Source organism: Ustilago hordei (genome assembly GCF_900519145.1).
Source record: "Ustilago hordei strain Uho2 genome assembly, contig: UHO2_contig_10, whole genome shotgun sequence".
NCBI classification, from domain to species: domain Eukaryota; kingdom Fungi; phylum Basidiomycota; class Ustilaginomycetes; order Ustilaginales; family Ustilaginaceae; genus Ustilago; species Ustilago hordei.
The window spans coordinates 534,919-560,833 of NW_024545254.1; the positions used below are offsets into that span (position 1 = coordinate 534,919).

The following is a 25,915-nucleotide window of genomic DNA, read 5'->3' on the forward strand; positions in this document are numbered from 1 at the left end:
AAGGAATGTGGCGAGAGCTCTCTGTGAGATATACAGCTTGTGTGTAAACTGTCCCACAAATTTACATGTCACCATACATCACTCTAATGCTCAATAGCCATAAGTTGTATTGCCACACTGTCTGATATTGTCTGAAAGCCCTGCTTCTTCTCTCCAAGACTGTGTAAATGATATTGACATTGACTAAGAAAATTGTGCTATGAAGAAGAGCCAATTTATTATTATTATTGTGGGACAGTTTATGGAGTGCTCCTCAACAACACCTTAGTACTTCATATTCCCTCCTTTGGCCTTCAGAACCACCTTGTTGTGGTCTGGCATACTCTCTATTAGCATCCTACATGTCTCTGGAGTGATTGCTGTCCATTCAGCTTCACATCTCTTGAGCAGTTCATCCCTGGACTTTGCAATTGTACTATACTGTGAAAGTTGCATTTTGAGATGGTGCCAGAGGTGTTCAATCAGGTTTAAGTCTGGTGACTGCACCAGCCATTGCATAACCTTAATGCTATTGCTTTCCAACCATGTTGTTGTCTTCTTTGACATGTGTTTTGGGTCATTGTCTTGCTGAAATGTGATGTCAGTGTATGCATGCTGAAGCTGCAAATCTGAGATTGTTTTCACAAGCTTGTCATTCAAGATATCAATGTATTGGTCTGAATTCATTGAACCCAGCACCAAGCACATACCTCCCACCCCTTCCCACATCATACAGCCCCAGATCATGATGGAGCCACTGCCAAACTTGACCATTGGCCTGACAAGCTTGCTGTTGAAGCCAGCATTCTTAATCCAACAGAACTGCTTACCATCTGGTCCAAAGAAGTTGAACTTCATCTCATCAGACCATACCACATTCTTCCAATCCTCAACAGTCATGTCCTTGTGCTCATTAGCAAATTTGTGATGGGCTTTGTAATGTCTCTTGAGTAGCTTTGGTTTTTTCACTAACCTTCATGCTTTGTAACAACAGTAATGAAGTGCTTTTCTTACTGTGGTTGGGCATGCTTTGACTTGAAATGTCTCCTGCAGTGCATGACATGCTTTCCTGACCATGGAGGTTGAATTGAGCTCGAAATAGTGGTCCAGGAAGTGAACATGACAAGGCTGGAGTTTTCTTGGCTGGCCCCCCTTTGACTTTGGAACATCAGCAGAGGTGCTTTTGCTGATGTGATTCACAGTAGACTTGCTCATACCAAGTTGCTTGGCAACTGAATGGGTAGATTCCCCATTTTGGATGTGAAAGAGTGCCAATCAGCACCTCTCTGGGGTGGTTTTTGGCATGATGGTATAGATATGATGGTGTCAGACTGGAAGTGCTGCCAGATTGCTCACAGTCATCTGATTGAGCTGAAACTTTCCACATCACTACTTTCGATGTGTATGAAGGTGCCCACCAAGTTACATTGCAAGTTTCATTGTAGTCAAAAGCCCACAAGGTCAGGAATGGAGTGGTGTCACTATTTGGGAGCATGCTCCATAAACTGTCCCACAATAAAAAAAAAAATTGGCTCTTCTTCATAGCACAATTTTCTTAGTCAATGTCAATATCATTTACACAGTCTTGGAGAGAAGAAGCAGGGCTTTCAGACAATATCAGACAGTGTGGCAATACAACTTATGGCTATTGAGCATTAGAGTGATGTATGGTGACATGTAAAATTGTGGGACAGTTTATGTGCAAGCTGTATATACATTTGTGAGGCTGATACCTATCATGGGAGTATGCTCTTTCATGACCTAGCCTTACAATGAGTGGGACTGTGTTGTATCTGATCTCTCGTTGTATTGGCCCCATCTGATTCATGATTAGATCTCCTTTCCCGATCATACGAAGGATTGATCCGGCCCGATTCTTCGTCGCTTTTGCTCTCTGCTGGATTGTTATTTTCAGCAGGACCAACCCCAAAGTTCGGAAATCGGAAATCGGAAAACGGAAAACGCCTAGGTAACTTTGAGGCAAAAATCGGCTTGCTGATTTCAACTTTATCCTCTCGTCTTCGCCATCATCGCTGATCAACGCACCCTCCCAAACTGTTCGACATCATGGCGGTCAAGTCTAAAGCTCGGTATGTCTTTACGCAACGTAGGGCAGATGTGGCCACTTTGCGGCTGAAAGAGGGCAAAACCTACTGACCAGCGCTCTGCTTTGTCTTCTTCCATCAGTGTGGTAATCGCCCGTATGCTGTCAACAGCAGGCACAGGTTTTATGTACACAACACGCCGAACAAGAGTTGCTGAAAAGCTCAGCATGATGAAGTACGACCCGAAAGGTATGTCGAGTCGATGACCCTTCAACGGCCTTGAGGCAAACGACTGAATAGAGATTTCTTGGCTCGCCTCTTGCTCATTTCCTCTTTCATAGTACGAAAGCATGTCCTCTTCAAGGAGACAAAGGGCTCAAAATAAGAGGCCTGCTCCGATATTATTCTACACAAACTCGCTCGTAATGCATTTGTTCCAGATAGAGTCTCAAAACTGCTATCGAAACTGCTGTCGGAATTGCTGTCGAGAGACGATTCCCGCCGCACAGACTGGTTAGACATAGGGGACACAAAAGCCTTGAAAGAACGAGGAAATTGGTTCGGATGATTACATAGATTTGCAGAAGCAAGGCGAACTAGGAGGTCAAAGGTTGTCGAAGAACAGGAGGTCATCGGCGGTCAATGCAGCACCTCCAGCTGACTTTGTAGGCGCGGATCCCGCCGATATTGGCGTTGACTGAGCTTTGGTAGCATTTGCCGTACTGCTGAGGGGCTGCTGTGAGGGAGCATCACTGAAAAAGTCAGCAAAAGCATCTTTTGCCTGTTGTTGTCTGACTCCGACATCCAGAATGGCTATCTTCGGCGAAGCTGCGTTCGCTCGAGGTGGTGGCACGATGGAAAACCTCTTGTTCTGCACCTGCGGCGGTGGTTGCAACGGGGATGCGGCACTTTTCCGTGCCAGACTACTTGCCCTGCCTAGATTTGTGTTAATGGTCATCATTCCACCATCGCCACTTATGCGACTCGCCGAAAGGCTTGACCGTGCAGATGACGTTGCTGCCGGGCTCGAACCTGGGTTGAGACTTCTCTGAAACACTGGACCGAATAGATTGTCGAAGGGATCTGATGCTGGCGCAGTGATGGGCGGATCAGTTCCTGCGTTTGACGGCGGAGGAGGAGGAGGCGATTGTGTCTGCGTATTCTGAAAGCTGGCGAACGAGTCATCTTCCTCCTCGTCGTAGCGATATTGACTCGTTCTGCTGTCGGTGCTTTCCTGCTCTTCGAGCCAGTCTAGATGGTCTCCTTTGAGGGAACCCGCTGCCCAACCTGGATTAGTCTTCTTGGCTGACGACTTGAACAAACCGCTGTTTCTCCATCTGCTCAGCAAACCAGGTCCCTGAACTTGAGCAGATGCTGGACGCACTGCTGAGCTCGTCGTAGAGGCTGGCGCAGGGCCGGTTTCGAGAGACATGAGATCCGGCCCGCTTGGATCGTCCGAGTATCTACTGGCTGCATTGCCCTGATACGGTTCGAACTGTGCATTTGCTGGTATCGAAGGCGATGCGCCGATTGAATACAGCGAGTTTCTACCTGACTGAGTTTGTGAAGTAGATTGACTTGGAATGGCGTCAGAAATCGCAGCCGCACTCGACGCACTTGTCTGACGACCTTTGAAGAAAGACGCAAGGAAGCTGGGACCAGAAGTGGATCGAGCTTCGTTGCTCGAGGTCTGCATCCAGCCAGGACCAGATGTAGTGCTGGAACTGCTGACAGTCGGTCCTGCTGTCGCTTTCCGGGGAGCGTTTACGTCAGTGTCTCCGAATAGACCGTCCGGTAACCAATCGGCTTTGGGAAGGGGTCGTGAACCTCTTTGCCAGAGAGCACTGTTGTCTGTAGACGCAAGTCTAACGCCACGATTCTCGGTCCTTGCAATCGTGCTGCGGATCTGATCTAAGGTTGCTGGGCTAGCTTGCATCAAATCGGAGCGCAACGCTCCACTCGAAGACATGAGTGCCGGAGGCGCCGTTTGAAGGTGATGAAGCTTGTCGCGTTGTGTGCCTTGACTGCCAAAGAGATGCGTCCATGACGAATCGCTGATGGTTGGGTCTGCGAAACTTGCTTGTGTTTCTTGCTCCGTGTTGATGCTGGAGATAAGCTTGCGAGCATCCACCTTGAGCATGTCAATCTCCTCTCGATCCAGTCGTCTTGCTTTCTCTTCCCTGGAAGACGCCTCTGCTGCCCACACATCCAGATTACTCTCCGTGTTCTCGCCTTCCTCCCGGTCATAGTCATTGTCCGCGCCCTGCAGGGCATAATAATCGGGTGAATGGGCCGTGCTATCAAGCTTGGTAGAGGAGAAGCGCTGTTCGAGCTGGTGCGAGCGCGCTAAGGCCGCATCGGCATTGCTCCATCCGGATGGTTGTGGGTCTGTTTCTAATGTGGGAACGACAGAAGATGGTTTTCGCTGCTGAACATCCCAAGTAGAGGACACGTCAGCCATCCAGGGGTCATAGGAAGAGAGCGATTGCTGTGGAAGGGGAGACGCTGGAGTGCCAGTGTCAGATGGCGGTAAGGACGCTTTGAGAGGTGGTGTTGCTGTTGCTGGACTAAGCTCCGCGCGAATGGCATTCTTCTCTGACTCTTCATGCCATGTCGACGAAGGTAGAGCAGACGAAAGGATGTCCTCTGCACCGCTTATCAACGTGCTGACCGGGTCCGGGAAGGAGCTGGGATCTGCTGCGGGAGTGGCAGCATCAATGGCCCAGGGGTCGGATGCGTCAAAGGAATTAAGCGAAGAAAAGGGCGCGGAAGTGAGCTTGTCGAGAGGATCTGCAGAGTCATCCTTGCCGCTTCGTCTTGGTATTGCCGGTGTCTTCTGAGAGTCGTCGTCGCCCCAAGGACTGGACCATGCGTCCATTGTGCGGACGCTGGACAAGACTGTCGACGGCCTTTCATGAACTGACGAGACGTGTACGCTGTCGGTGTCCCTACCCGGGGATTATTTGAGCCCAGACTGCAATGACATCGAAAGTGGATCTTGGGGAGTGAGCGAGAAGAGAGGAGGTCCGAAGAGGTGCGTACGCCGGTGTGGCAACAAGTGTCGAGATGGGATGATATGAAGAAAGCAGCTAGCAATCGACATGCTGAAAAGCCATGTCTGTCTATCTTTCGGGATTCGGCGACCGCATTACGCCGAAGAAAAGTCACTTTTTATTCCTCCACAAAATAATGCACGGACCACACAGTTGGAACACCAGAAGCTGATACCATCTCCTTGACCAACATGGTCATAATGCTCCTCTGCAACACAACACACAGTCTCTCCAGCCATATCAGCAGCGTTTGGCATAGGGAATGACCACACTAGACGATTTCGCGAGGCTACTGGGAAGCCGGCCGGCTCAATCGCAAATCCAGGCCCTGCTTGGACACGCAGTCTCGAACAGCTTGGAAGCGGAGGTCAAGGCATATCCCGACGTCGTCTATCACAACTACCGCTCAATTGGCTTGAGCTTGCAGTGTGAGTACGCAGGACTCATCTCCCAGGCATAGAGGGCTGTCAGGAACTGATTGTAAGCTCTCCTCCACCTAAACATCAGTCGAAGTTAGCTGCCCAGGCAAAAATGCTTCCAAGATGGGCTCTGACGACCTTTGCTTAGCAGCCATTGACATCTATTCCGCCAACGAGGACAAAAGCTGGACATGCTTTCCGATGCTTCCACTGCAGATTGATGCGCTTCGTGATGATAGCGCAAGTGAGCAAGTCAAAGCTACCATCACGCAAGCTATCACCGGTAAAGATCTTGTGAGCTCGCTAGGCGAGCCCCAACGCAAAGGCGGCGCAGCTGGACCTCCTTCCGGCCCTGCAGCTTGGATGGAGTGGAGTCTCAAGCTCGACAGGTCAAACTCGAATGAATCTGATCCAACCACTTTGCAGATCGAATTAGCAGGCGCTGGAGCTCGTGGAGCGGATCGCTGGAACGCCGAGCGTGCTGGGAATTGCAAATGGGCTGTCATCACCGTTAGCCCACATAGAACACGATGAATGAAAGAGGTTAACATGCTATCACTTGCATTACTGACTCCCAAGTGTAGACTCTCAAATGAGCCGAGTGCGATTAATTCTTGCTGAAGGATAGCTCCTTCTGAATCTCGCCAATTCGAGTCTTCCAGCCTTCGACTTGTGCCATCTTCTTTTCGAGATCCTCGATCTCGTGCTCCATGCTCAGCTCTTCCGTCTCGGCTCCGATAAAGTCGGTCTCCCATGCACCCTTCTCTCCCGTCAAACGCAACAGCACTTTGTGGTACTTGAAGAGCGAAGGTCGGTGCGAGATGGTAATCAGTGTGATGCCGAGCTCCTTGGCTTTAGCGTACATCAGCCCTTCCACATCAGTGGAAACGGCGCTGGTGCACTCGTCGAGGATGCCAAAGCGAGGTCGGTGGTAAAGCAAACGAGCCATGCCCATGCGCTGCTTTTCACCTCCCGATAGTACATCCTTCCATTCCTTGCGAGTCTCCCAGCCTCCCTCTCGCGTTGGCAAGTAGGCGAGGTGGACGTCCTGAAGGATGCAAAGCAGGTCTTCATCAGTCCTGCCTGAGGCAACATGCTCCGGATAGGTGTAAGGGTAGATGACCTGCTCGCGAAGGCTTCCGACCGAAAGGTAAGGCCGTTGGGGGAGGAACATGATGTCCTGCATCGAGGGTCGCTCCAAACGACCCTGGAAGACGGGCCACAAGCCGGCCACAACACGAGCGATAGCAGTCTTGCCGACACCGTTGGGACCAGTGATGAGGATGTGCTCGCCTGGCTTGACGCAAAGTGTGAGGTCCTTGACGAGCTCCTCGCCTCCACGCTCGAGCCCTGGTGCCGGAGCGACAATAGGAACCTTGTCAAAGACGAGCGAATCGGATCCGGCAACCACCTTTCCTTGAATATGACCGAGGTCGTAGAAAGGCTTGTCTGCGGGCAGATCGAGGGGACGCGGCATCGACTGGTATCGTTCTTTGTTGAGCAGATGCAAAGTTGAGATGAGCGTATAGACACGACTGGTGAAACCAGCAAGCTCGGCGAGCTCTTTGTAACTGTACATGAGTCGACTTCCAGCGTCGGCGAGTGAGAGAAGGAGACGACGGTTGGAGATGTAGGATTCGGTCTTGGAAGCTACTGTGCTGTCGACCGACGGCTTCTTGGGTACCCCTTTCAAGGGGGCTGCAGATTCATCTGCCGACTCGCATTGTCGTTTCTTCTGACCCAAGAGGAAAGGGGCTGCAATGATGACATATCCGGCGGCGGACCAGGCATACTTGAGAACAAAGTCTTCGGTCATGTTGAAGGCGACACGGATCTTGAAAATGCTGTTGATGTGTCGCACAAGACGGATGTAGGCGCGGTTTAGAATGCCAGCTTCGATGGATGCACCGTTGTAAAAAGCAATCTCCTCTGCATTTGTGATGAGTCGGCTGTGTGCCGAGCGGAAGTCACCCTCGAGCTTGGCTTCGATGGCGGCGAGCTTGCCGAACGCCGGCGTAACTTGGCGCAAGATCCAGCCAGTGATGAGATAGTTGAAAGTGAGGCCGAGAATGCCCATCGGGCCCAGTGATCGGCTGAGGGCGTAGTTGAAGATGATCAGATCGAGTACCGGCTTGGAGACGTTGGAATAGAGGGCAGCGAGCGTTTCACAGAAGCGTGCAATGTCGGTGGTGATGTACTGATCGGCAGCATCAAGACGACCGTCCAAGTTGATGATGCGGTAGAAGTTGGCCTTGTCATTAAGATAGAGGTCGTGAACGTATCTTGTGAGTCGTGTGCGGAAGCCGATAGCGAGTTTGGACTGGAGGAAGCGAATCATGGAGTTGGTGTAGGTGGAAGGGATGCTGAGCAGGAACCAAAGACCCAAGCCTCGCAAGAAGCCGCGGCCATTGGCAGAGACGAGGTCACGGACAATGATACCATCGAGACGGGCGACGAGCATAGAAAGGTAGGTTCTGAGGACAAGGAAAGAGGTGTGTAGAAAGAAAATGAAGACCTCTTTGCTGTTTCTGTGGGGAATGAGGATGCGGAAGATAGCCTTGAGCTGACGGAGGAATTCCTTGTTGACACCGACCTTTTTGGCAGTAGCAGCGGCGGCACCACCCTCTGCACGCATGGCCTTGGCATCCTCGATCTGCGAGCGTTTGGCATCCTCCTCGGTGAGCTGCTTGTTTTTGGCGTTGGCAGCGCCCGCGTCTGATGTCGGTGGAAGCCTGTGGAAGAGGGAGAAGTGGGACTGGAAAGTATGAAGTTTGGTCGGCTTTATGGGTACTTTGGATACACGTCCGCGGTCTGGCACGAGAAGTTGGCGAGAGCCATCGGGTTTAGGAAGGTAGACCTGCTTTAAAGCATCATCGACGTGGATTTCGTCAGATCTCGAAGCTCTTCTCGCAAGCTTGCCCAGGTTCTGGTTATGAAGATATTGGTTGAGTCGGCTGCGAAGGGAGAAGAGGGCGAGAAGGGCAAGAAGAGCGATGGCTTGCTTGCCTCTCTGTTGTGGTGAAAGGAAGTGTACAAGCCAGTTCGAGTCGTGACGAAGCTTGGACTGGACTGCCATGGTGTTAGCGGTGACACGCTAGCGCTGTAGCTGTCGATGGAGCGAGTCGAAGCCAGAGCTTGTTGTGATCGGAAGGGAAGGGCGTGTTCAAGCTGGATCAGAGGGATGACCGTGATGAGGATGATGGTGATGAACAAGTGTTATTCGAGTGTTGCGTGTGAAATGTAATTCGGACCGGGAAGGTGAACGAGCCGTTTGGCCGTGTGAGAAAGAAAGAAAGAAAGAAAGAAAGAATTATCGTGCGAAAGAAAGAAAGAAAGAAAGAAAGAAAGAAAGAAAGAAAAAATTATCGTGCGAATGGATAGATGCGCATTTTTTCAATTGTGAGTGAAGGGTCACGTGATCAACGCGCAACACTCCATTTCGTCGCAATGCTTCGATAACTCACCGTTGAAGAAAAGGGTTCTGGCAGTCGATAGTGTAGAGGCTAACAACCAGCAACCAGCAACCAGCAACCAGAGAACAGGGTGAATGCCGAGCGATTGCGAGAATATCAAGGGAGATTGACAGGGAGCAGCGGCCAGGGAGAGAGAAAGAGTTGCTTTGCTGTCTGTCTGTCCACTTGCGGAGAAGAGATGCCAAAGCGACTACTGAGCGTATCGCGGCGCGAACACGGCGCGTTCCCAGTTTGCGTGATAAATCGACTTTTGATCGGGCATTGCTTGGTCGAACCAGCTTGCATCGGGTCTAATACAGATTTTGTTTCAAAGATCAGATCTAACAGCCACACTTTGAGTCTCAATGCAAGGAGCTAAATTGAGGTTCGGCCCCCTTTTTTCTCTTTTTCCTGGCTGGCTTGGTTGGCGCTTACCTATTCCTGCTCATTTCCAGCTCCGACAGAGAAGGGAGAGACAAAGCATTTCGCCTTGACAAAAAATTCGAGCGGGACGGGCGTCTCGGCATAGCTTTTTTTCCCATTAGGGATGTTCAAGCCGTCGCGCGAGGCTAAAGAAATTAGAGTAAAGCAGCAGGCGTGTTCAGCCAGAAAAGCTCATCTGGGTTGAAGGATGATTATATAATGATGATGTTATAGCTCGCGCCTGACTTCAACTGAGCTAACCTCTACACTGAATTGAAAAGTTGAAGATGCATCGGCATCCTAACATGAACTATGGGGTCTGCAGAGTTCAAGCAAGATAATAGTGAGTCAGAGTTGCATATTGACATGCATCAACATGCATGTGGGATGTATAAATGATACAACCATAACACTCAGGGAGAGACAATGACCAGAAAGTGACAACACAGGGGCCATATGAAAGAAGAGTTCATTATGACATAGCAGGTGTTAAGGATGATGATCAAGTATATATACATGCTCATGTTGTAGCACTCACAAATAGAAATAACAAGCATTTTTCAAGAAGTTATACACCTGTGAAGTTGAGCTTGCTAGTAGCTCCGATTGGCGGTGTTTTACTTGCAATCTTCAATTGATTAAGAGTCTGAAGCTCTACTGACTAAGCCAACCAGGATCATTGACAACATGGTACAAGAGGCCAAAGCTCAAGCTGTCACAAGCAAGGCCAAAGGAGGAAGAAAGGGAAAGATAACACAACCACAAGCTGTTGACAACAAGGCCACCAATGAGTCAGACACTGAGGCAATTGACAACAATGCTGAGGAAGAAACTGACTCCGACTCGGATCATGACAACAATGGAAAACAATACAATTTTCATACCCTAGCAAAACTACTTGAGCCTGTCCCAAAACTCACATTGCACAACTATTATAGTTGGAGCACCCATATCAAGTCTTTCCTATGATGTGTCCCCTATGCTATGAAGCACCTCAATGGAGTGTGCAACAAGAAACATCCAAAGTGGAACTGAACATTTGATGATGCCTTAACAAATGCACTATGCAGTACCATCGACACCACTGGAGAGTTCAATATCAATTACCTGATCCTTGACATCATCAGGGAGCACCATATGTTCCATAATGTATGGAAGAAGATTGAAAATGGACTCACCAATGAGGCTACCACCATATCTCATTGCATTGCACTAATCGCTCAGCTAGGAGAGCTCAGGATGTACAATTCAGATGCACAAAAGCTCATCCAAGAAATAAGGACCATCCAAATGGAGAGTAGGTTACTGGGAAAGCCATTCACTGATGACACTCTATTTTCTAATCTACAAAAGTGTACTATCCAACACCCAATGTACAAAGAGACCATCACCACTGTGAGCCAGCTCAGTTTTAGTGCACTTGCCACTGCCCTATCCATCTGGCAATCAGCGATCGAGAACAACCCCACACTGAGGGTTGATCCCCAACAAGCCAGTGCCAGAGTTGCCAGCAGCAATGACCAGGATGAACCACCTGGAAAGGACAAGAAGGACAAAAAGGACACTGACAGCACCAGCACCAAGGTTGCTGCAAGACCCTGAAGGCTCCGATGTTGGATCTGCAAGAGGCCTGGACATGGGATCAGTCAATGTGATGCATTGTGTCAGGGGTCTCGCGCCAGAAACCCAGGTCGGTCTGTCGAGATACTCGGTGACTGTCGAGTTGTGCAACAGCTATTGTCTCAGTGTTGGTCTCGACGAGCTAGTCATTTGGTGACTATCAAGTTGCATGATGACAGCAGGTGGCATTCATTGTATATACTATCATAGGTTTCAGCTGACCTCTGTGGACACTCTGTTCAGGGGTAGCTTGGCATGATCAATATCAATGCTTAGATTATGATGACACCAAGGTCTGGTGTGAGTGTTGATGATGATGAGGTTGATGGTGTTGGTGATAAGGTTGGTGGTGTCAACACGAGTGTCCAGTGTGTTGACTGATGCTTGAGGTTATCCCCAGACCACAGTGGACTACTGCCTTCGGTTCTATCTTGATCTGGACCGCTAACCTGCTATGGGCACCTTCGGATGTCAGGTAGTGGTGATACAACACACACACTACGATGAGGAGCAACCTTGATAGATTGCTGCTATGCTGACTGTAACTAATGAGTACTTGTGTTTCTAAAGTATTGACTAGTTGTATGGTTGTGTAGAGTGGATGAGGATCCACTTGACCTTTGATGATGAGAAAGCATGGTTATATACCTCTTCACAGCATCGCCAGCAACACTGCTCCTGCTCTCTCTCCAGAGAGTACCTTCTTCATCAAGTACTGCTCAGGGGCCTCTCCTGCTTGGCACCCCTGTGCCTCTTGAGTGGTGTTGACTCCTTCGACACTGCTCCTCCTCCTCATGACCTGGTGTCGACTCCTTTGACACTGCTCCTCTTCCTCAGGACCTGCCTGCTAGTGTCCTATACACTGCTCCTTCTCCTTTGACCAGTGACAGTTCCTTTGACTCTTGTCTCTCGAGCCCCTGAGTGGTAACCATCTGAGCTTGGTCCTCTTCGTGGCTGTGCCTGCTCCTTGAGCTTGGTCCTCCTCGTGGCTGTGCCTGGCCCTGTCCTCCTTTGCATGTGAGTCTGTAGGAGTCCATGGTCTCCATGGAGACTGCACTACGGCCATGCTCTCTACTGGTATCGACTAGATCTCCGATACCTGTGCTCCTTCCATATGAACCCGTGACCCTCCTGCTTCTTGAGCATCCAGGCCCATGACAAGTGGCATGGGGCTTCACTCAAAGAGAGGGTATTGACTATATGGAGGTTTTCGCCCCTGTGGCACCTATCCAGTCAATTTGAGGAGTTTTGGCTATGGCAACTGTATGAGACTGGGAAGTAGATTGTGTCGACATTAAGCAGGCATACCTGAACTCAACACTGCATCATGACATTTTCTTAAAACCACTGCTTGGGATGAAGGTTCCCTCTGGAAAGGCTCTAAAACTAGTGAAAGGACTATATGGTTTAAAACAATCAGGTAGAGAATGGAATGTAGAGCTAGACTCACACCTATGAAGAATAGGTTTCTACTGCATGCCAAGTGCCCCATGCTTATACTCAAGAGGAACAGGCAATAGCATGACAATCATCACAGCATATGTGGATGACATGCTCATAGTGTCACCCAGTCATATGGAAGTAGATTGCACTAAAAATGAGATAATGGCAAAATGGGGAATGGAGGATAAAGGACCTGTGAAGGAGTTCCTAGGTATAAGCATAGACTGAGACAGGGTATGAAAGAGGATGACACTTGACTTAATGGCTTATATTAAGGCTATGGTGAGAAAATGGCTACAAACAACTGATCAGAAGTCATGGATACCAATGCAGAGCCTAACAGGTGTTATGGGTGGCAACAAGTGCAACCCATTAGTGGCAAAGCAGTACCAAGAACTGGTTGGACAACTTTTATGGGTGTCTAACACTGCACAGCCTGACACATCATTTACCATAGGAGCACTAGCAAGATACATGTCAAGCCCAACAAGCAATGCATGGAAGGCAGCACTACACTTGGTAAAGTACCTCAATCAAACCAGTGAGTACAAGCTAGTTTTCAGAGATGGAATGAACAAACATTTGGGACAACATATCGTCACATATACTGATGCAAATTGGGCATTGGACCCAACGAACAAATGAAGGAGCACATCAGGAGGAGTAACATATATATATATGGATGCCTGGTTAGTTGGAGGTCACATGTTCAAAAGTGCATAGCACTGTCAGCAGTAGAAGCTGAGTTTGTAGCTGCCTCAGAAGTGACAAGAGAGGCCCTCTTCTTCTCATACCTCCTCAGGGACCTGGGAATTGAGGCTCAGCCACCAACACTATGGACAGACAGCCAAGGATGTATCCAGGTAAGCAAAGACCCTGCCAAGCATTGGAAATTGAAGCATATTGACACAAGATATCATTTCATCAGAGATCATGTTCAGGAGGGAGAAGTCAAAATCGATTTTGTTGGGACAGCAGACAATGTCACAGATATCCTCACAAAACCATTAAAAGGTCTGGCCACATCTTGGATTGCATGTCTGATAGGGTTGACGATGCCATCAAGGGAGGGAGTTGAAGATGCATCAGCAACCTAACATGAACTATGGGGTCTGTGGAGTTCAAGTGAGATAATAGTGAGTCAGAGTTGCATACTGACATGCATCAACATGCATGTGGGATGTATAAATGATACAACCATAACACTCAGGGAGAGACAATGACCAGAAAGTGACAACACAGGGGCCATATGAAAGAAGAGTTCATTATGACATAGCAGGTGTTAAGGATGATGATCAAGTATATATACATGCTCATGTTGTAGCACTCACAAATAGAAATAATAAGCATTTTTCAACAAGTTATACACCCATGAAGTTGAGCTTGCTAGTAGCTCCGATTGGCGGCGTTTTACTTGCAATCTTCAATTTGAAAACACAGAAATTCCAACCCTGGAATTTTGCAGGCTAGCAGCTTCCCTTGAATTAGTAGCGTAAAGTTCCTCTCGGAGTAATGCTCCTCCGAAAAGATGGTTGCTGACAGTTGCTGACGTAAGTTGCTGACGTAAGTTGCTGACGTAAGTTGCTGACGTAAGTTGCTGATGATAATTGCCGTTGCTGTCGCCGATTCTCTTTCTCGTTCCTTCTCTCGTATTCAGTGCAGTGCTGTTGGTATCAGAAGTTGCTCCCCTCCTCCCCTCTCTCTATCTCTTCTTGTTGGTTGTGGTTGGTGCTCATCCGAATCTCCACTTCTGCTTGGCTTCAGCAAGGGTGTTCTACCGCTTCATCTCCTTCTTTCATCCCTCATCCCTTCCAGTTAACCCTTCCGGCCCTGTCCTTTGCTCGCTCCACATAACTGACCTCATTTCGACCATCTCGTCGCCGCCGTCGTACGGAGGAGTGTCCTTTCGTATTCCAACCCGACGTTTGGCCTCGAGGCCACAGATAGCCGACTGCCCTCGTATCTGGCGTAGCAAGCAACATACTTGACCATGAACAGCACGCCCCCCTCTCAGGACTTTCGAACATCGGGGCCAAGCCCAGCGTACGAATCCGACGCATACGCTCAACCGCACCAACAGATTCGTGATCCAACAGCACGAACCTCTTCATTTTCGGCTCAGCCTACATCTTCTACCATGCCAGCATCTCAGTCCTTTCCGAGCTTCAACACTCGTCAAGGTGCTCCTCCCAACCTTGCCTCTCCTCTGCCTGGCCCTGGTGCTCCTTCTGCTGTTGCTACCAACCCGGCATCAACCCGAGCTTTTCAGCCAACCCACGGTCACAGTCAGTCGACCAGTGTCCTTCTCAACTCTTCCGCTCGTCAAATGTACAAGCCACAGTCGCCGCAGTCATCGCAACAACCAGGCTCGCTCAGATCAGACAGCATGCGTCCTATGTCTGCTTTCCAGCCTCTCGATAATCCTGATTATTACGCCAACGGTGGTGTCGGCGGTGCTAGCCCAACTTCCCCAAGACCTCCTTCTCCCACCGGCTCTACAGCCAGGTCCATTCGATCAACCGCTCAAACTCTTCTCACCTTCAAGAGCCAAGACCTACGTAGTGCTCTCAGCCTCCAGGAATCGCAACAGAAGAAGCTTTACATGGAAGGCTACCTTCTCAAACGAGACGACCTTGGAACCGATGGCAAGCCTCTTCACGTCGCTGACGACAAGCGCCGCTGGTCTGAATGCTTCGTTCAGCTTTCTGGAACTGTTCTCAGTCTATGGAACGTCGATCAGATGAAGCAAGCAGCAAAGCATGCCACCGAGGTACCACCTACTTACATCAACATCACCGACTCCTTTGTCGACTTTATCGGTCTTCTCATCGAAGATCCCAAGCTCATCCCTGGCAGTCGCGGCCGTTATCACCATGCATTCGCTATCAACTCGGCCGGCAACAACCGAACCATCTTTTGCTTCCGCGATCCTCCTCCCTTCCCTCCCGAGTCGCTTGAGCAGTGGCTTGCTCCTGAGCATCGCCAGAAGCCTCAACATCGCACCGTCATTGGCTGGCTCAACCTCGGACACCGTCACCTCCAGGCTTGGATCAATGCCATTCGCCTTGCATCTTGGGAGAAAGTCCGCCTCGAGGAGATCTACACTGGCGCTCTTATCCGTGCTCGTCTCGGTGCTATCGGCGCTCCCGGCTCGTCCACCCCTGATGGTGTCAAGGATTCACCTGCTGTCTCAGTTTCCGACATGACTATCAAGTCTCCTCTCCTTAAGGGCAAGATGGAAGGTTGGGTCAAAGCTCGCTTCATGGGTTCCACCGAATGGAAGAAAGTCTGGATGGTTCTTACCGACCACAAGCCCGATGAGTCAGAGTTTGGTACCAAGAAGAAGTTTTGGAAGATCGGATCCTCTGGCGGCGATCGTTCTAGTATCATGAGCCTCAACAGCAGCTCAACAGCTGCTCCCGCGGCTCTTGGGAACGACGGCAAGGAGCTTCCACCTCCACCTGGCAGTAATGGCGCTCCTGGTGTTGCTAGCTTCTTTGAGAACAAGAAGGACAAGAAGCCCTTTGCCTCTCTCATCTATGCTGCACACGCCTTTGCCGTCTACCCTTCGCGTCCCGAGCTGGTTGAGGGCTCTTCTCTGTTCAAAATTGAGGGCGTCTTCCCTTCCAGCACTGTCCTTTCCGCTACTCATCGTGTTCGCAGCACGGGTTGGGTTATGCTCATGCCCGAGCTCGAAGCTGCTGGTAGCAAGGGTGCCAACGCCGAGATGATGAAATGGCTCATCGCCTTTATGGACTCTTTCAAGCTCTACGGTCGTCCTGAAACCTTTGTCTGGGAGGCGCGCGACCCCATCTCGCCCTTCTTCGCCTATCCCATCGGTCCATTCAAAGATCGTCTTTTCCTCGACAGGGAGCTGGCTGAATTCCTTGAGATTGCTCGTGAAGACCATCTCACTACCCGTGCTTCGTTGCACGGCATCATGGCCGCTCGAATGCGGGGCGAACGCACCAAGATCCTCCAGCCGCTTCCACCTCCTTCTCAAAACATGCTTATCCCATCCCGTAGTGCTGCCGCGCTTACACCTGTAGATGAGCCTCGAACGGCTTCTCGAGCAAGTGCTGCTGATTCCGGCTCGCGATTGCCTCCTTTCGACTTTGATTCGAGTCGCGACCAGCCCCCAGCTTCCATCGTTGCCAATACCCAAGGTCCCGAAGACGCTGCAGAGCTCCCTGCCGAGCTTCCGCCTCGGATTTCGCAAGCCTTCAGAGATTCAGCTAGGGGCGACTTTGCTGACGATCAGCGTCAGCGTCCCTCTTCGCCCAATTTCGATGCCTCTCGACCGCCTCGAGAGGCTCGTCCCGATCAATTCGGTGCAACTCAGCCTTCCCTGCACAATACGCCCACCACCACGCAGGTCTCTGCAGCTTCTGTCACAACTGTGTCCGCCCCTGCAGAGCCTGTCGCTGCGGTGCCGCCGAACAATGCAATTTCCTCCTCCAACGCTGCACGGGCCCCTGTCGTTGCACCGATCAACACTGCAACGCTTTCCAACGACCAGGCTGATGAGCGAGCCAGCATTCGTGCAATCCCAGCCGCCTCACCCCGGGATGCTTCTAGCAGCGTCCTTGCTTCGTCACAAGCTCCTGCTTCCATGCAGAGTTCCGCGCCGGCCCGCGCTCCTGAATCTTCGCTCACATACCTCAGCCCCAACGCCGGAGTCCAGCCCATGTCTGCCTCCTCGTCTCAAGCCGAGTCGGTCGCTTCGCGAGCTGCACCTGTGTTCGGGCCGTCCGGCCGAGGTGCAGAGCAGAACGTCACCGAAGAGCCTCGCTCGACCAAGCGCGACTCTGACTTGCCGACCAACTACGATGAGAGCGCTCTCTTCTACATGGCTTCCATCTCTGACCAGCTTCCTGCTCCTACCTCGCAGCCTGTCGTCATGTCGGCGCCTAGCGGCAATGTCGTCACCAAAGAGAGCTCTCAAGCTTCGCGCCCTCAGAGTCTCGCGCCAGCTTCCGGTGCCACTTCTGCCATTCAGTCCGAAAGCACTCATACCACGCGTCTCTCGTCTGACCAGCCACAGGCAACCACTGCAGCAGCAACTGGCCCTGTACAAGCTGAGCACGTCAAGCCCGAGCAGGCGCAGACCGTGCCAAGGGCAAACCCGACTCAGGACGACACCATCAACGACGACGCGCTCGCCGCCTACTCTTTCCTGGAACAACCTTCATCTCCCGCACTCAGGACCAAGGAGATCGCCCCCAAACCTATCGAGTCGGACCATACCGCAGTTTCTCCCGTTCCACCGGTCGTTGCGACACAGCCAGCACCCAACACCACCACGCAGACGTCTACGAACAGCAACTTCGGCGCTCGTCCGGCTGGCGTGCAGTACCCGTCCACCTTCGGTCAGAACAAGAGAGCTGCCGAGCGCAAGTCTGCCGCTCAGCTCCAGGCGCAAGCGCACCAGGAGGCCCTCTCTCGACCCGGTCGCGCTGGTGGCAACAAGCCCAAGGGCATCCGTCGTCCTGGCTGGGTAGACGACAGTGAGGAGGAGGAAGACGAAGAGGAGGAGGAAGACGAAGAGGAGGACAATGAAAGTCACCAGGATGCACGCGCTGCTAACAGGGCTGGGCCAGCTGGCAGTATTGCCCGCTCCGCTGCTAGCCCTAACCGTGGCGCCCCAGGAAGTGACTCGCCTGTCAACCTGGCCGACTCCACGGGCAGTCTTGGGCGTAGCAACGACCAAGCTATGCAGGGCGCTGCTGGTACTTTCCCGCGATCCACTTCTGGCTATGGCGCAAGCATGCTCGGTGGTTCTCGCTCTGCCTCGCCGGGCCAGTCGCCTGCACGAGCTGGGATGCCAACTCACCCCTCGATGCAGGCATATCAGCGGCAGTCGATGTTTAACACCCACCTCGCTGTTGCTCACGGCGACGACTCTCGGTCCAACACGCCACCTCAGGGTCCTATCGTGCGCGATCGTCAGACCTTCTTGCAGCTCAACCCTGAAGAGCAGCCAGGTGCGATGACCACTGTTTTCACGCCACACGGACTCGTTCAAGCCGGTGCGCAGGACAAGGCGGAGCGATCTGCCAAGGCGCAAGAAGCAGAGGCCAGAGCCATGGGCAGCCATCTGGTTAATGTGCCTAACAAGCCTCCTCCTCCCCAAGCTGGTCTCCTAGGCGCAATCACTGCCCACGAGCGCGATCGCAAGGGTGCTGGTGGCTTTGGTGCCACCCTCACCGAACGTGAGCGCGAGCGTGCCGCCGCTGAACGACGTCAACGCGAAGAGGATCTTGTGCGACAGCAGCAGCAACAGATGCAACAGCAGCAGATGGCGTACTTTAACCCGATGATGTACCAGCAGATGATCATGTCTGGCATGATGGGTGGTATGGGTGGTATGGGTGGTATGGGTGGTATGGGTGGCGTGGGAATGATGGGCATGCCACACATGGGTGCATTCGGTGGCTCGCAGATGGGTGGCATGGGTGGAGGATTTGACCCTATGATGGCACAACAGCAGGCTATGCAGGCTGCCCAGATGGCTTACATGAATGCATTGCAACAGGCTCATCATGAAGGTTCGGCGCTCGGTCATGGCTCGCCCACTGGCACACCTGCCTCTACAATGGGCATGCCTATGGGCGGAATGCCTTTTATGACTAGCCCCCATATGAGCATGATGGGCGCCCCTTATCCTGGCTTCATGTCTGCCATGGGTGCAGCACAGTCCGAATTTGGAGTAGCCGGCACTACTTCACCTTTGCCACGTCCATCTTCGACCAAGCCCAATGGTCAGGCTAATGGACAGAACAACGTTTAGATGTTGCTTGGTCTCGATGCAATCTTGACCGTTTTCTCGTTTTCTCGTTTTCTTGTCACCTCTACTTTTAAGCTTGCACAATGTTTTTCTGTCATTTTTTATTTTTTTTATATGGATAAGATCGTAGAAATGAACAATGTTTTCCGGCCTTGGTCGATCTGTATGATGAACATGTGACAAGGTCTAGGGAGAACTGTTGCAAATGCTGATCTTCAAGTGAGTGTGAGCGACCAGAATGAAATGCCGAACCCATGTTAGTTTGCAAGGCTGAGTGTTAGTGTCGACAAGAATGTCGGCCTATTGCTTCCAAGCGGCGAGAGCAACAAAGCCTTTGTCGAATCTGTGTTCAAGACTGACAATGATCCAGGCTGGATCGGATTGCTTCCATCTAGTTAAGAATTCTGCCAGGCTCTCGTTGCTCCTCATCTCGCACGAGATCAGGACGATTGTCCTTTGGCTGTCGGTGAAGACATTTAGCGTTGCGATGAGGGCATCGAAGAGACCGGGGTTGTAGATGCAGTCGCAGCAGATGATGAGGTCAGCACCTTTAAGCTTCTCTTGGTGCTCTGTTGTGGTAGCTGAGGGTAGGAGCTGGTCGAGAACATGCTTCTTCCTCAGCTGTGCAGAGCGCATCGAGGGTGGGTTGAGAAAGTCGAACCAGTCCAGGGAGGCTGTCTTGACCCGCTCGTGCTGGGAGAGGTTCTTTCTTAGCAGCGGAAGCAGCTCATCTTGATCGGTAGCTAGCCATTTGCCGCTCAAGTCAGCCACCAGAGCCGGCAGCGCACCTGTCCCCGCACCAAGTTCGAGCACCGTTGCGTCGTTGAAAAGACACGGATCAAAAAGAGCACCTGAATGAAAGCGAATGGCAAGCTCGACGGTGGATCTCCAAACAACGCTGCCTGTGTTGCCCTTGGACGAGCGAAGGCTAGTGACGTCCTGATAGATGGGAGTGATGAGCTTGCCAGATAAGTTGCGCTCGCTTGGAGAAGAGGACCAAGTGTTTCGGTCGATAGAGATGAAGATCTTGTCGGCCGAGTGATTCACATAGCCTAGGCCACCATCATGCTCTGATTTGGCATTCAGTGTATAGAGCAGGAAGATCTCTTGGTCGACATCCTCTACCAGTCGTCCGGGTCTTACATGGAGAAGCGCATTAGGGGGAGCCGGCAGATCTTCTTCATCGTCGTTATCGCAAACGGGACGGCATTCCTGAAGCGATGGGTCGAAGGACATGACCCTGGCTACAGCCTGTCCGGGCGAGGAATGGTTTTGCGAGCCTTATCGAAGGCGTTGCAGGTCTTGAGAGCAGACAGCGTCAGATCTTGACGAGAAGTGGGCGCAGAGAGGTATGCGGTATGCGAAGGGTGCCGCAGTGAGTTGGTCAGGGTGCAATCGTATCGTCTTTTCGTTGAACACGGATCGGCGATTCACTCAGGGTTTGCGGAGACGGTGGGAGTGGAAACTTCTGACGGTCTTTCGCTTGAGCAGATGGCGTGACGACGGTGTCGGCGTATATCCGGATGCTGACTGATTTGAGTGACCTGAGCGAGTTTGAGATCTCGAGACAGGACCGGTCAGTTGCCGCGAAGAGCTGATGAGAGAGTGTGGAGAGAAGGTGCGGGAAAACAGTCGCCTGGCTCTCCTCGCAGCGCATCAACGTCACCGCAACAAGCAGTCCGAACTTTCTTATCGATGCGGCTCCCTCTTGTACATTCGGAGCTGCCGACGGGCATCACAAAGCAAGAGCGGCTAACCCGATGCCGTTGATCAGCAGGTAAGGAGCTATTTCAATCGACTCTCGACTAGCAGCTCGACCTTGACACAGACACCAAGCAAGGGCAACCAGTAGAGGGCAACCAGTAAAGGGCAACTCCGGGAAATTCTGGCTTGTGCATGCGCATGCCTTTGTCTCTCCCCACGCCCCCCCCACTTTTCGTCTGAGGCGTTGCTGTCTGTGATTGGTCGACGTGTTCTCACACTGCAAAAAACTGCTGCGACAAGCGAGGTGAAAATGAGAAGCCGCTTCGCCTCCATAGGCCGTCCTTCTTCTTGGATGGTTGGTTGGTCTGCGACTGCAAGTTGCCAAAATAGTCAATCCGATTTCCGCTTCACCACCGTCACATCGCATTGATTGCAACTTGATTGATATTCGCATCCCTCACAAAATTCCAGATTGCTTGAGAGACAGAGCAGAGCAAAGGAGCGCGCGTTAGCCTTTCTCTCTGATCCATCGATTCCCCTTTGGAACTTCTCAACAAGAGCGTGCGGAGCTTGCTTGGCTGCCTTCTCTTCAAGCACTCCTTACGCCCATCGGCTGATTCAGTGCGTCACATCTTGATCGTGTTGGTTGCTTGCCGCTTTGGTTGGACCTTGTTGTCATCTTTCTTCCATCACCCTTTTCCCCTCCTCTGCAGCTATGGCGTCGCACTTGCGCAAGGTGTTTGGCTCCGGTCGCGCAAAGTCGTCGGCTTCTTCCTCCAGTCACGGTCGCCTTCGATCCGAAGATGATCAGGCCAGCTGCAACAACTCGAACCCAAGCTCTCCTGCTCCTTCTCTCAGCAAGGCTTCGTCTAGAGTCTTTGGTCGATCTGACCGTGGTACATCTGCCAGCCCTTCCTCTCCGGCTCCCACTACTCCTTGCAAGAACACTGCCACCTCTTCACAGCCTCAGCAGCAGTCTTCCCAGCAGCAGCTTCCTCCTGCTCCTCCTGCCAAGAGCGAACAGCAGCAAATTACCCCGATGCCATCTCGGCCCACTGCTGAATCGGCTGCTCCGACCACTCCTGCCGCAGCTACTGTAAGCACTGCTGTTCAGACTCAAGCTCCCACTTCGGCTGCTCCGACTTTGGCTGCTCCTGGCGCCAGTGACAATCAGAACACGGGCCAGGTGGCTGCCTCCAAATCCAAGATGGCAGATTCTGTCAAGCCCCTCTCGATCAACATCCCTGCTAAGAACCAAGACGCTCCTCAGCCCGCTGCCGAACTTCCCAAGAAGCAGTCCAAGTCCGAGTTCAAGCCCACCAACGCTTCCGTCGGATCATTTGCCGACAGGGATGATCTGACCCCTGTTGGTCTCTCCAATAAGCCGTCTTTCCACTCTCGCAACACTGCTGACCAATTCCGCGCAGAATATCACCCAGACAACGCCTCCAAGTACGCCAACCCCAAACACTACTCGGCTCGTCCCGAAACCTACCACCGCAAGTCGTTTAGCGCTGCTCCTTCTCAGTCTGCTCTCTCTCAGTCTGCTCTCTCTCAGTCTGCTCCCTCTGTAGGAGAGGCCACCCCTGCTGGCTCTCGTCGTCAGTCTGGCAGCGAACACGACCTTGGCCACGGAAGAGGTCCTACGGGTAACCTCGATTATGTCGTCGATGCTCATTCCCATGGCAACCACTGGATCTCGGCCGAAGACAAGCGTCTCCAGGAGGATGTCGACAAGCAGCGTCACTGGAAGCGATGGGGTCCCTATCTCAGTGAACGTCAGTGGGGCACCGTTCGTGAGGACTACTCTGCTAACGGTGACGCTTGGACTCACTTCCCTCATGAGTTGGCCCGTAGCCGTACTTATCGATGGGGTGAGGATGGTCTTGCCGGTCTCTCTGACAACCACGCCAGAATGGGTTTGAGTCTTGCTCTCTGGAACGGAAAGGATCGCATGCTTAAGGAGCGTCTTTTCGGTCTCGCCAACAACGAGGGTAACCACGGTGAAGACGTCAAGGAGCTCTACTGGTATCTCGACAGCACTCCTACTCACAGCTACATGAAGATGCTTTACAAGTACCCGCAACAGTCCTACCCGTACGAGCTCTTTGTCCGCGAGTCACGCAACCGTAGCCGTGATGTTGCCGAGTTCGAGATCACTGATACCGACCTCTTTGACGAGGACAAGTACTGGGATGTCTTTGTCGAATACGCCAAGGACGAGGACGAGGAGAACGCCGTCTCGATCCGCATCAGCGCCTACAATCGTGGTCCTGAACCTGCCGATCTTCACATCATTCCTCAGCTCGTCTTTCGCAACTACTGGTTCTGGCCTAAGCAGGAGCCTTCCAAGCCCAAGATGAAGCAGACTGGTGACTACGTTATCCAGACTGATCACCCTCAACTTGGCCGCTACCATCTTTACTGCTCTACCAGTCCTGCCCCCAGTGCTCCTCCCGCAAAGCGTGGTCAGGCTCCTGAGCCGATTTCTGACGAGGAAGTTGTTCCCGAGCTCCTCTTCACCGAGAATGAGACCAACTTTGAGCGTCTCTACAACGGCCAAAACCGCAACATCTACGCCAAGGATGCCTTCCACGACCACATTGTCCCCTGCCACAGACAGCAGAAGGATCGTCCCAAAGCTGTCGAAAAGACGCGAAAGATCAAAAAGACAATTGTGCGTCAGGAGAGGCGACCCATCCAGCGCAACGCCCAAGATGTCGCTCCCAAGGCCAATGGCGCCTATCAGGAGGCCCAGCCAGAGGCCGCCGCCGAGAAGCAGTTTGGCACTGTCGGTCCCGTTGACGAGCAGGAGTACGAGATGGTTGACGTCGAGGAGGACGTGATTGAGGAGGAGACCTACTTTGAGGATTGCGATGAGTCCAAGCCTCCCCGCGACTACGTCAACCCCAACAAGGAGGGCACCAAGGCTGGTGCTCACTACCTCTTCCGTCAGGTTCCTCCCTTTGGTGGTTGTGCCGTAGTCAGGATGAAGCTCACCCCCAAAACTCCCTCGCAGGATCCTGCTATCGATGACGACGAGCAATTCGACACCACCGTCGAGGCCCGTCGTTCCGAGGCCGACGAGTTCTACGCCAAGCTCATCAGCGGTCCCATGTCCGACGACATGAAGAACGTCATGCGTCAGGCTCTCGCCGGTATGCTTTGGAACAAGCAGTTCTACATGTTCGTCCAGCCAGAATGGCTCCGTGGTGACCCTGGTCAGCCTGCACCGCCTCCCGAGCGTAAGCGCATTCGCAACCACGACTGGCGACACTTGCACATGGAAGACATTCTCTCCATGCCCGACAAGTGGGAGTATCCCTTCAGTGCCGTCTGGGACAGTGCGTTCCACTGCATTCCTCTTGCCATGGTCGACCCTGCTTTTGCCAAGAAGCAGCTCGACCTCTTCACCCGTGAGTGGTACATGAAGCCCGACGGTGCACTCCCCGCTTACGAGTGGAACTTCTCGGACGTCAACCCACCCGTTCATGCCTGGGCCACCTTCCGTGTCTTCAAGATCGAGCGAAAGATGTACGGTCGCGAAGATCTCGACTTCTTGGAGCGCGTCTTCCAGAAGCTGCTCATCAACTTTACCTGGTGGGTGAACCGAAAGGACTCGAGCGGTTCTAACGTCTTCGAGGGTGGTTTCTTGGGTCTCGACAACATTGGTCCCTTCAACCGATCGGAGCCTCTCCCTACTGGTGGCACACTGCGTCAGGCCGATGGAACCGCTTGGATGGCTTTCTACGCGCTCAACATGCTCAACATGGCACTTGAGCTCGCCAAGCACAACCCCACCTATGAGGATATCGCTTCCAAGTTCTTTGAGCACTTTATCTTCATCTCGGATGCCATGTCGTTCCATGACACCTTTGACGAGGAAAGCACCAGTCTTTGGTCAGATAAGGACGGCTTCTACTACGACGCCATCCAGTGGGGTCCTGGTAACAGCCAGGTGATTCCCGTCAAGAGTCTGGTCGGTCTCATCCCGCTCTACGCTACCTTGACCATCGAGCCCTCAGCGCTCAAGAGATTCCCCAGCTTCGCCAAGCGCATGCAGTGGTTCTTGGATAATCGTCCCGAGATGGCTGATCGTAACATTGCCAACATGAAGGTTGGTGGTCGTGGCGATCGTCGTCTGCTCTCGATGGTCAGTCGTGAGCGATTGGAGCTTATTCTTAAGCGTATGCTTGACGAGAACGAGTTCCTCTCGCCTCACGGTGTCCGTTCGCTTAGCAAGGATCACCAGAAGAACCCCTTCCACGTCAATGTCGGAGGAGAAGACTTTGGTGTCGGCTACTGGCCAGGTGATTCTCACAGTCCCATGTTCGGTGGTAACTCGAACTGGCGTGGTCCTATTTGGATCTGTGTCAACTTTTTGCTCATCGAGTCGCTTCAGAGATTCTACCAATACTACGGAGACAGCTTCAAGGTCGAATGTCCTACTGGCAGTGGTGACTACATGCATCTTGGTCACGTTGCTGAGGAGCTCTCGCATCGTCTTCTTGGTATCTTCCTGCGCGACGATCAGGGTAGGAGAGCCAACAACGGTGGTATTCCCATGCTCGACTATGCTCCTGAGTTTAGAGACCTTGTTCACTTTTACGAGTTCTTCCACGGTGACACTGGTAAAGGTCTTGGTGCATCGCATCAGTGTGGTTGGACTGGTCTTATCGCTTACACGATTTACTCGACCGGTGCAAGCTACGCTTTGGCCCAGACACCCAGGACGCCCAAGTCGACTGCTGCCCACTACTTTGATGAACATCTTACTGAGGATGGAAGATCCGAGGCAGGAAGCGCGCCATACTCCAACGCTTACTCGCGACCTCCCTCGCCTGATGAGCTTTAGACAGGGTCATTTTGAATGGATCTCGTTTCTTCTCATGTCTCTTTTGAAATCACTACACTTGTACTGCTCGCTATGGCCACCTTTTGTAAATGACGATAATCTTTCTGTTCTGTTGACAACTCGTGTGTGTCTGTC

The 25,915-nt window shown here is 52.1% G+C and overlaps 9 protein-coding genes across 9 annotated transcripts; 5 read left to right on the forward strand and 4 right to left on the reverse strand.

The window, feature by feature from the left end:
* Positions 1–264: 264 nt before the first annotated feature.
* On the reverse strand, positions 265–1,474 carry UHO2_04756 (uncharacterized protein; the record flags this gene model as incomplete). The annotated part of the gene is made up of 4 exons (XM_041554572.1): positions 265–608; positions 690–952; positions 994–1,137; positions 1,197–1,474. The coding sequence occupies 4 exons, from the start codon at positions 1,472–1,474 to the stop codon at positions 265–267; spliced, it is 1,029 nt and encodes a 342-aa protein (XP_041410506.1).
* Positions 1,475–2,046: 572 nt separating this feature from the next.
* On the forward strand, positions 2,047–2,409 carry UHO2_04757 (putative 50s ribosomal protein L33; the record flags this gene model as incomplete). The annotated part of the gene is made up of 3 exons (XM_041554573.1): positions 2,047–2,069; positions 2,167–2,273; positions 2,366–2,409. The coding sequence occupies 3 exons, from the start codon at positions 2,047–2,049 to the stop codon at positions 2,407–2,409; spliced, it is 174 nt and encodes a 57-aa protein (XP_041410507.1).
* Positions 2,410–2,628: 219 nt separating this feature from the next.
* UHO2_04758 (uncharacterized protein) lies at positions 2,629–4,902 on the reverse strand (the record flags this gene model as incomplete). Its single annotated transcript, XM_041554574.1, has 1 exon — positions 2,629–4,902. One exon carries the CDS (start codon positions 4,900–4,902, stop codon positions 2,629–2,631), a length of 2,274 nt encoding a protein of 757 aa, XP_041410508.1.
* Positions 4,903–5,339: 437 nt separating this feature from the next.
* On the forward strand, positions 5,340–6,030 carry UHO2_04759 (uncharacterized protein; the record flags this gene model as incomplete). Its single annotated transcript, XM_041554575.1, has 2 exons — positions 5,340–5,505; positions 5,585–6,030. 2 exons carry the CDS (start codon positions 5,340–5,342, stop codon positions 6,028–6,030), a joined length of 612 nt encoding a protein of 203 aa, XP_041410509.1.
* A 73-nt stretch (positions 6,031–6,103) lies between these two features.
* On the reverse strand, positions 6,104–8,572 carry UHO2_04760 (putative peroxisomal half ABC transporter; the record flags this gene model as incomplete). Its single annotated transcript, XM_041554576.1, has 1 exon — positions 6,104–8,572. One exon carries the CDS (start codon positions 8,570–8,572, stop codon positions 6,104–6,106), a length of 2,469 nt encoding a protein of 822 aa, XP_041410510.1.
* Positions 8,573–10,610: 2,038 nt separating this feature from the next.
* Positions 10,611–10,973, forward strand: UHO2_04761 (uncharacterized protein; the record flags this gene model as incomplete). Its single annotated transcript, XM_041554577.1, has 1 exon — positions 10,611–10,973. One exon carries the CDS (start codon positions 10,611–10,613, stop codon positions 10,971–10,973), a length of 363 nt encoding a protein of 120 aa, XP_041410511.1.
* A 3,451-nt stretch (positions 10,974–14,424) lies between these two features.
* UHO2_04762 (uncharacterized protein) lies at positions 14,425–19,224 on the forward strand (the record flags this gene model as incomplete). The annotated part of the gene is made up of 1 exon (XM_041554578.1): positions 14,425–19,224. One exon carries the CDS (start codon positions 14,425–14,427, stop codon positions 19,222–19,224), a length of 4,800 nt encoding a protein of 1,599 aa, XP_041410512.1.
* Positions 19,225–19,521: 297 nt separating this feature from the next.
* UHO2_04763 (uncharacterized protein) lies at positions 19,522–20,457 on the reverse strand (the record flags this gene model as incomplete). The annotated part of the gene is made up of 1 exon (XM_041554579.1): positions 19,522–20,457. The coding sequence occupies one exon, from the start codon at positions 20,455–20,457 to the stop codon at positions 19,522–19,524; it is 936 nt and encodes a 311-aa protein (XP_041410513.1).
* Positions 20,458–21,640: 1,183 nt separating this feature from the next.
* UHO2_04764 (uncharacterized protein) lies at positions 21,641–25,780 on the forward strand (the record flags this gene model as incomplete). Its single annotated transcript, XM_041554580.1, has 1 exon — positions 21,641–25,780. One exon carries the CDS (start codon positions 21,641–21,643, stop codon positions 25,778–25,780), a length of 4,140 nt encoding a protein of 1,379 aa, XP_041410514.1.
* Between the last annotated feature and the right edge of the window lie 135 nt (positions 25,781–25,915).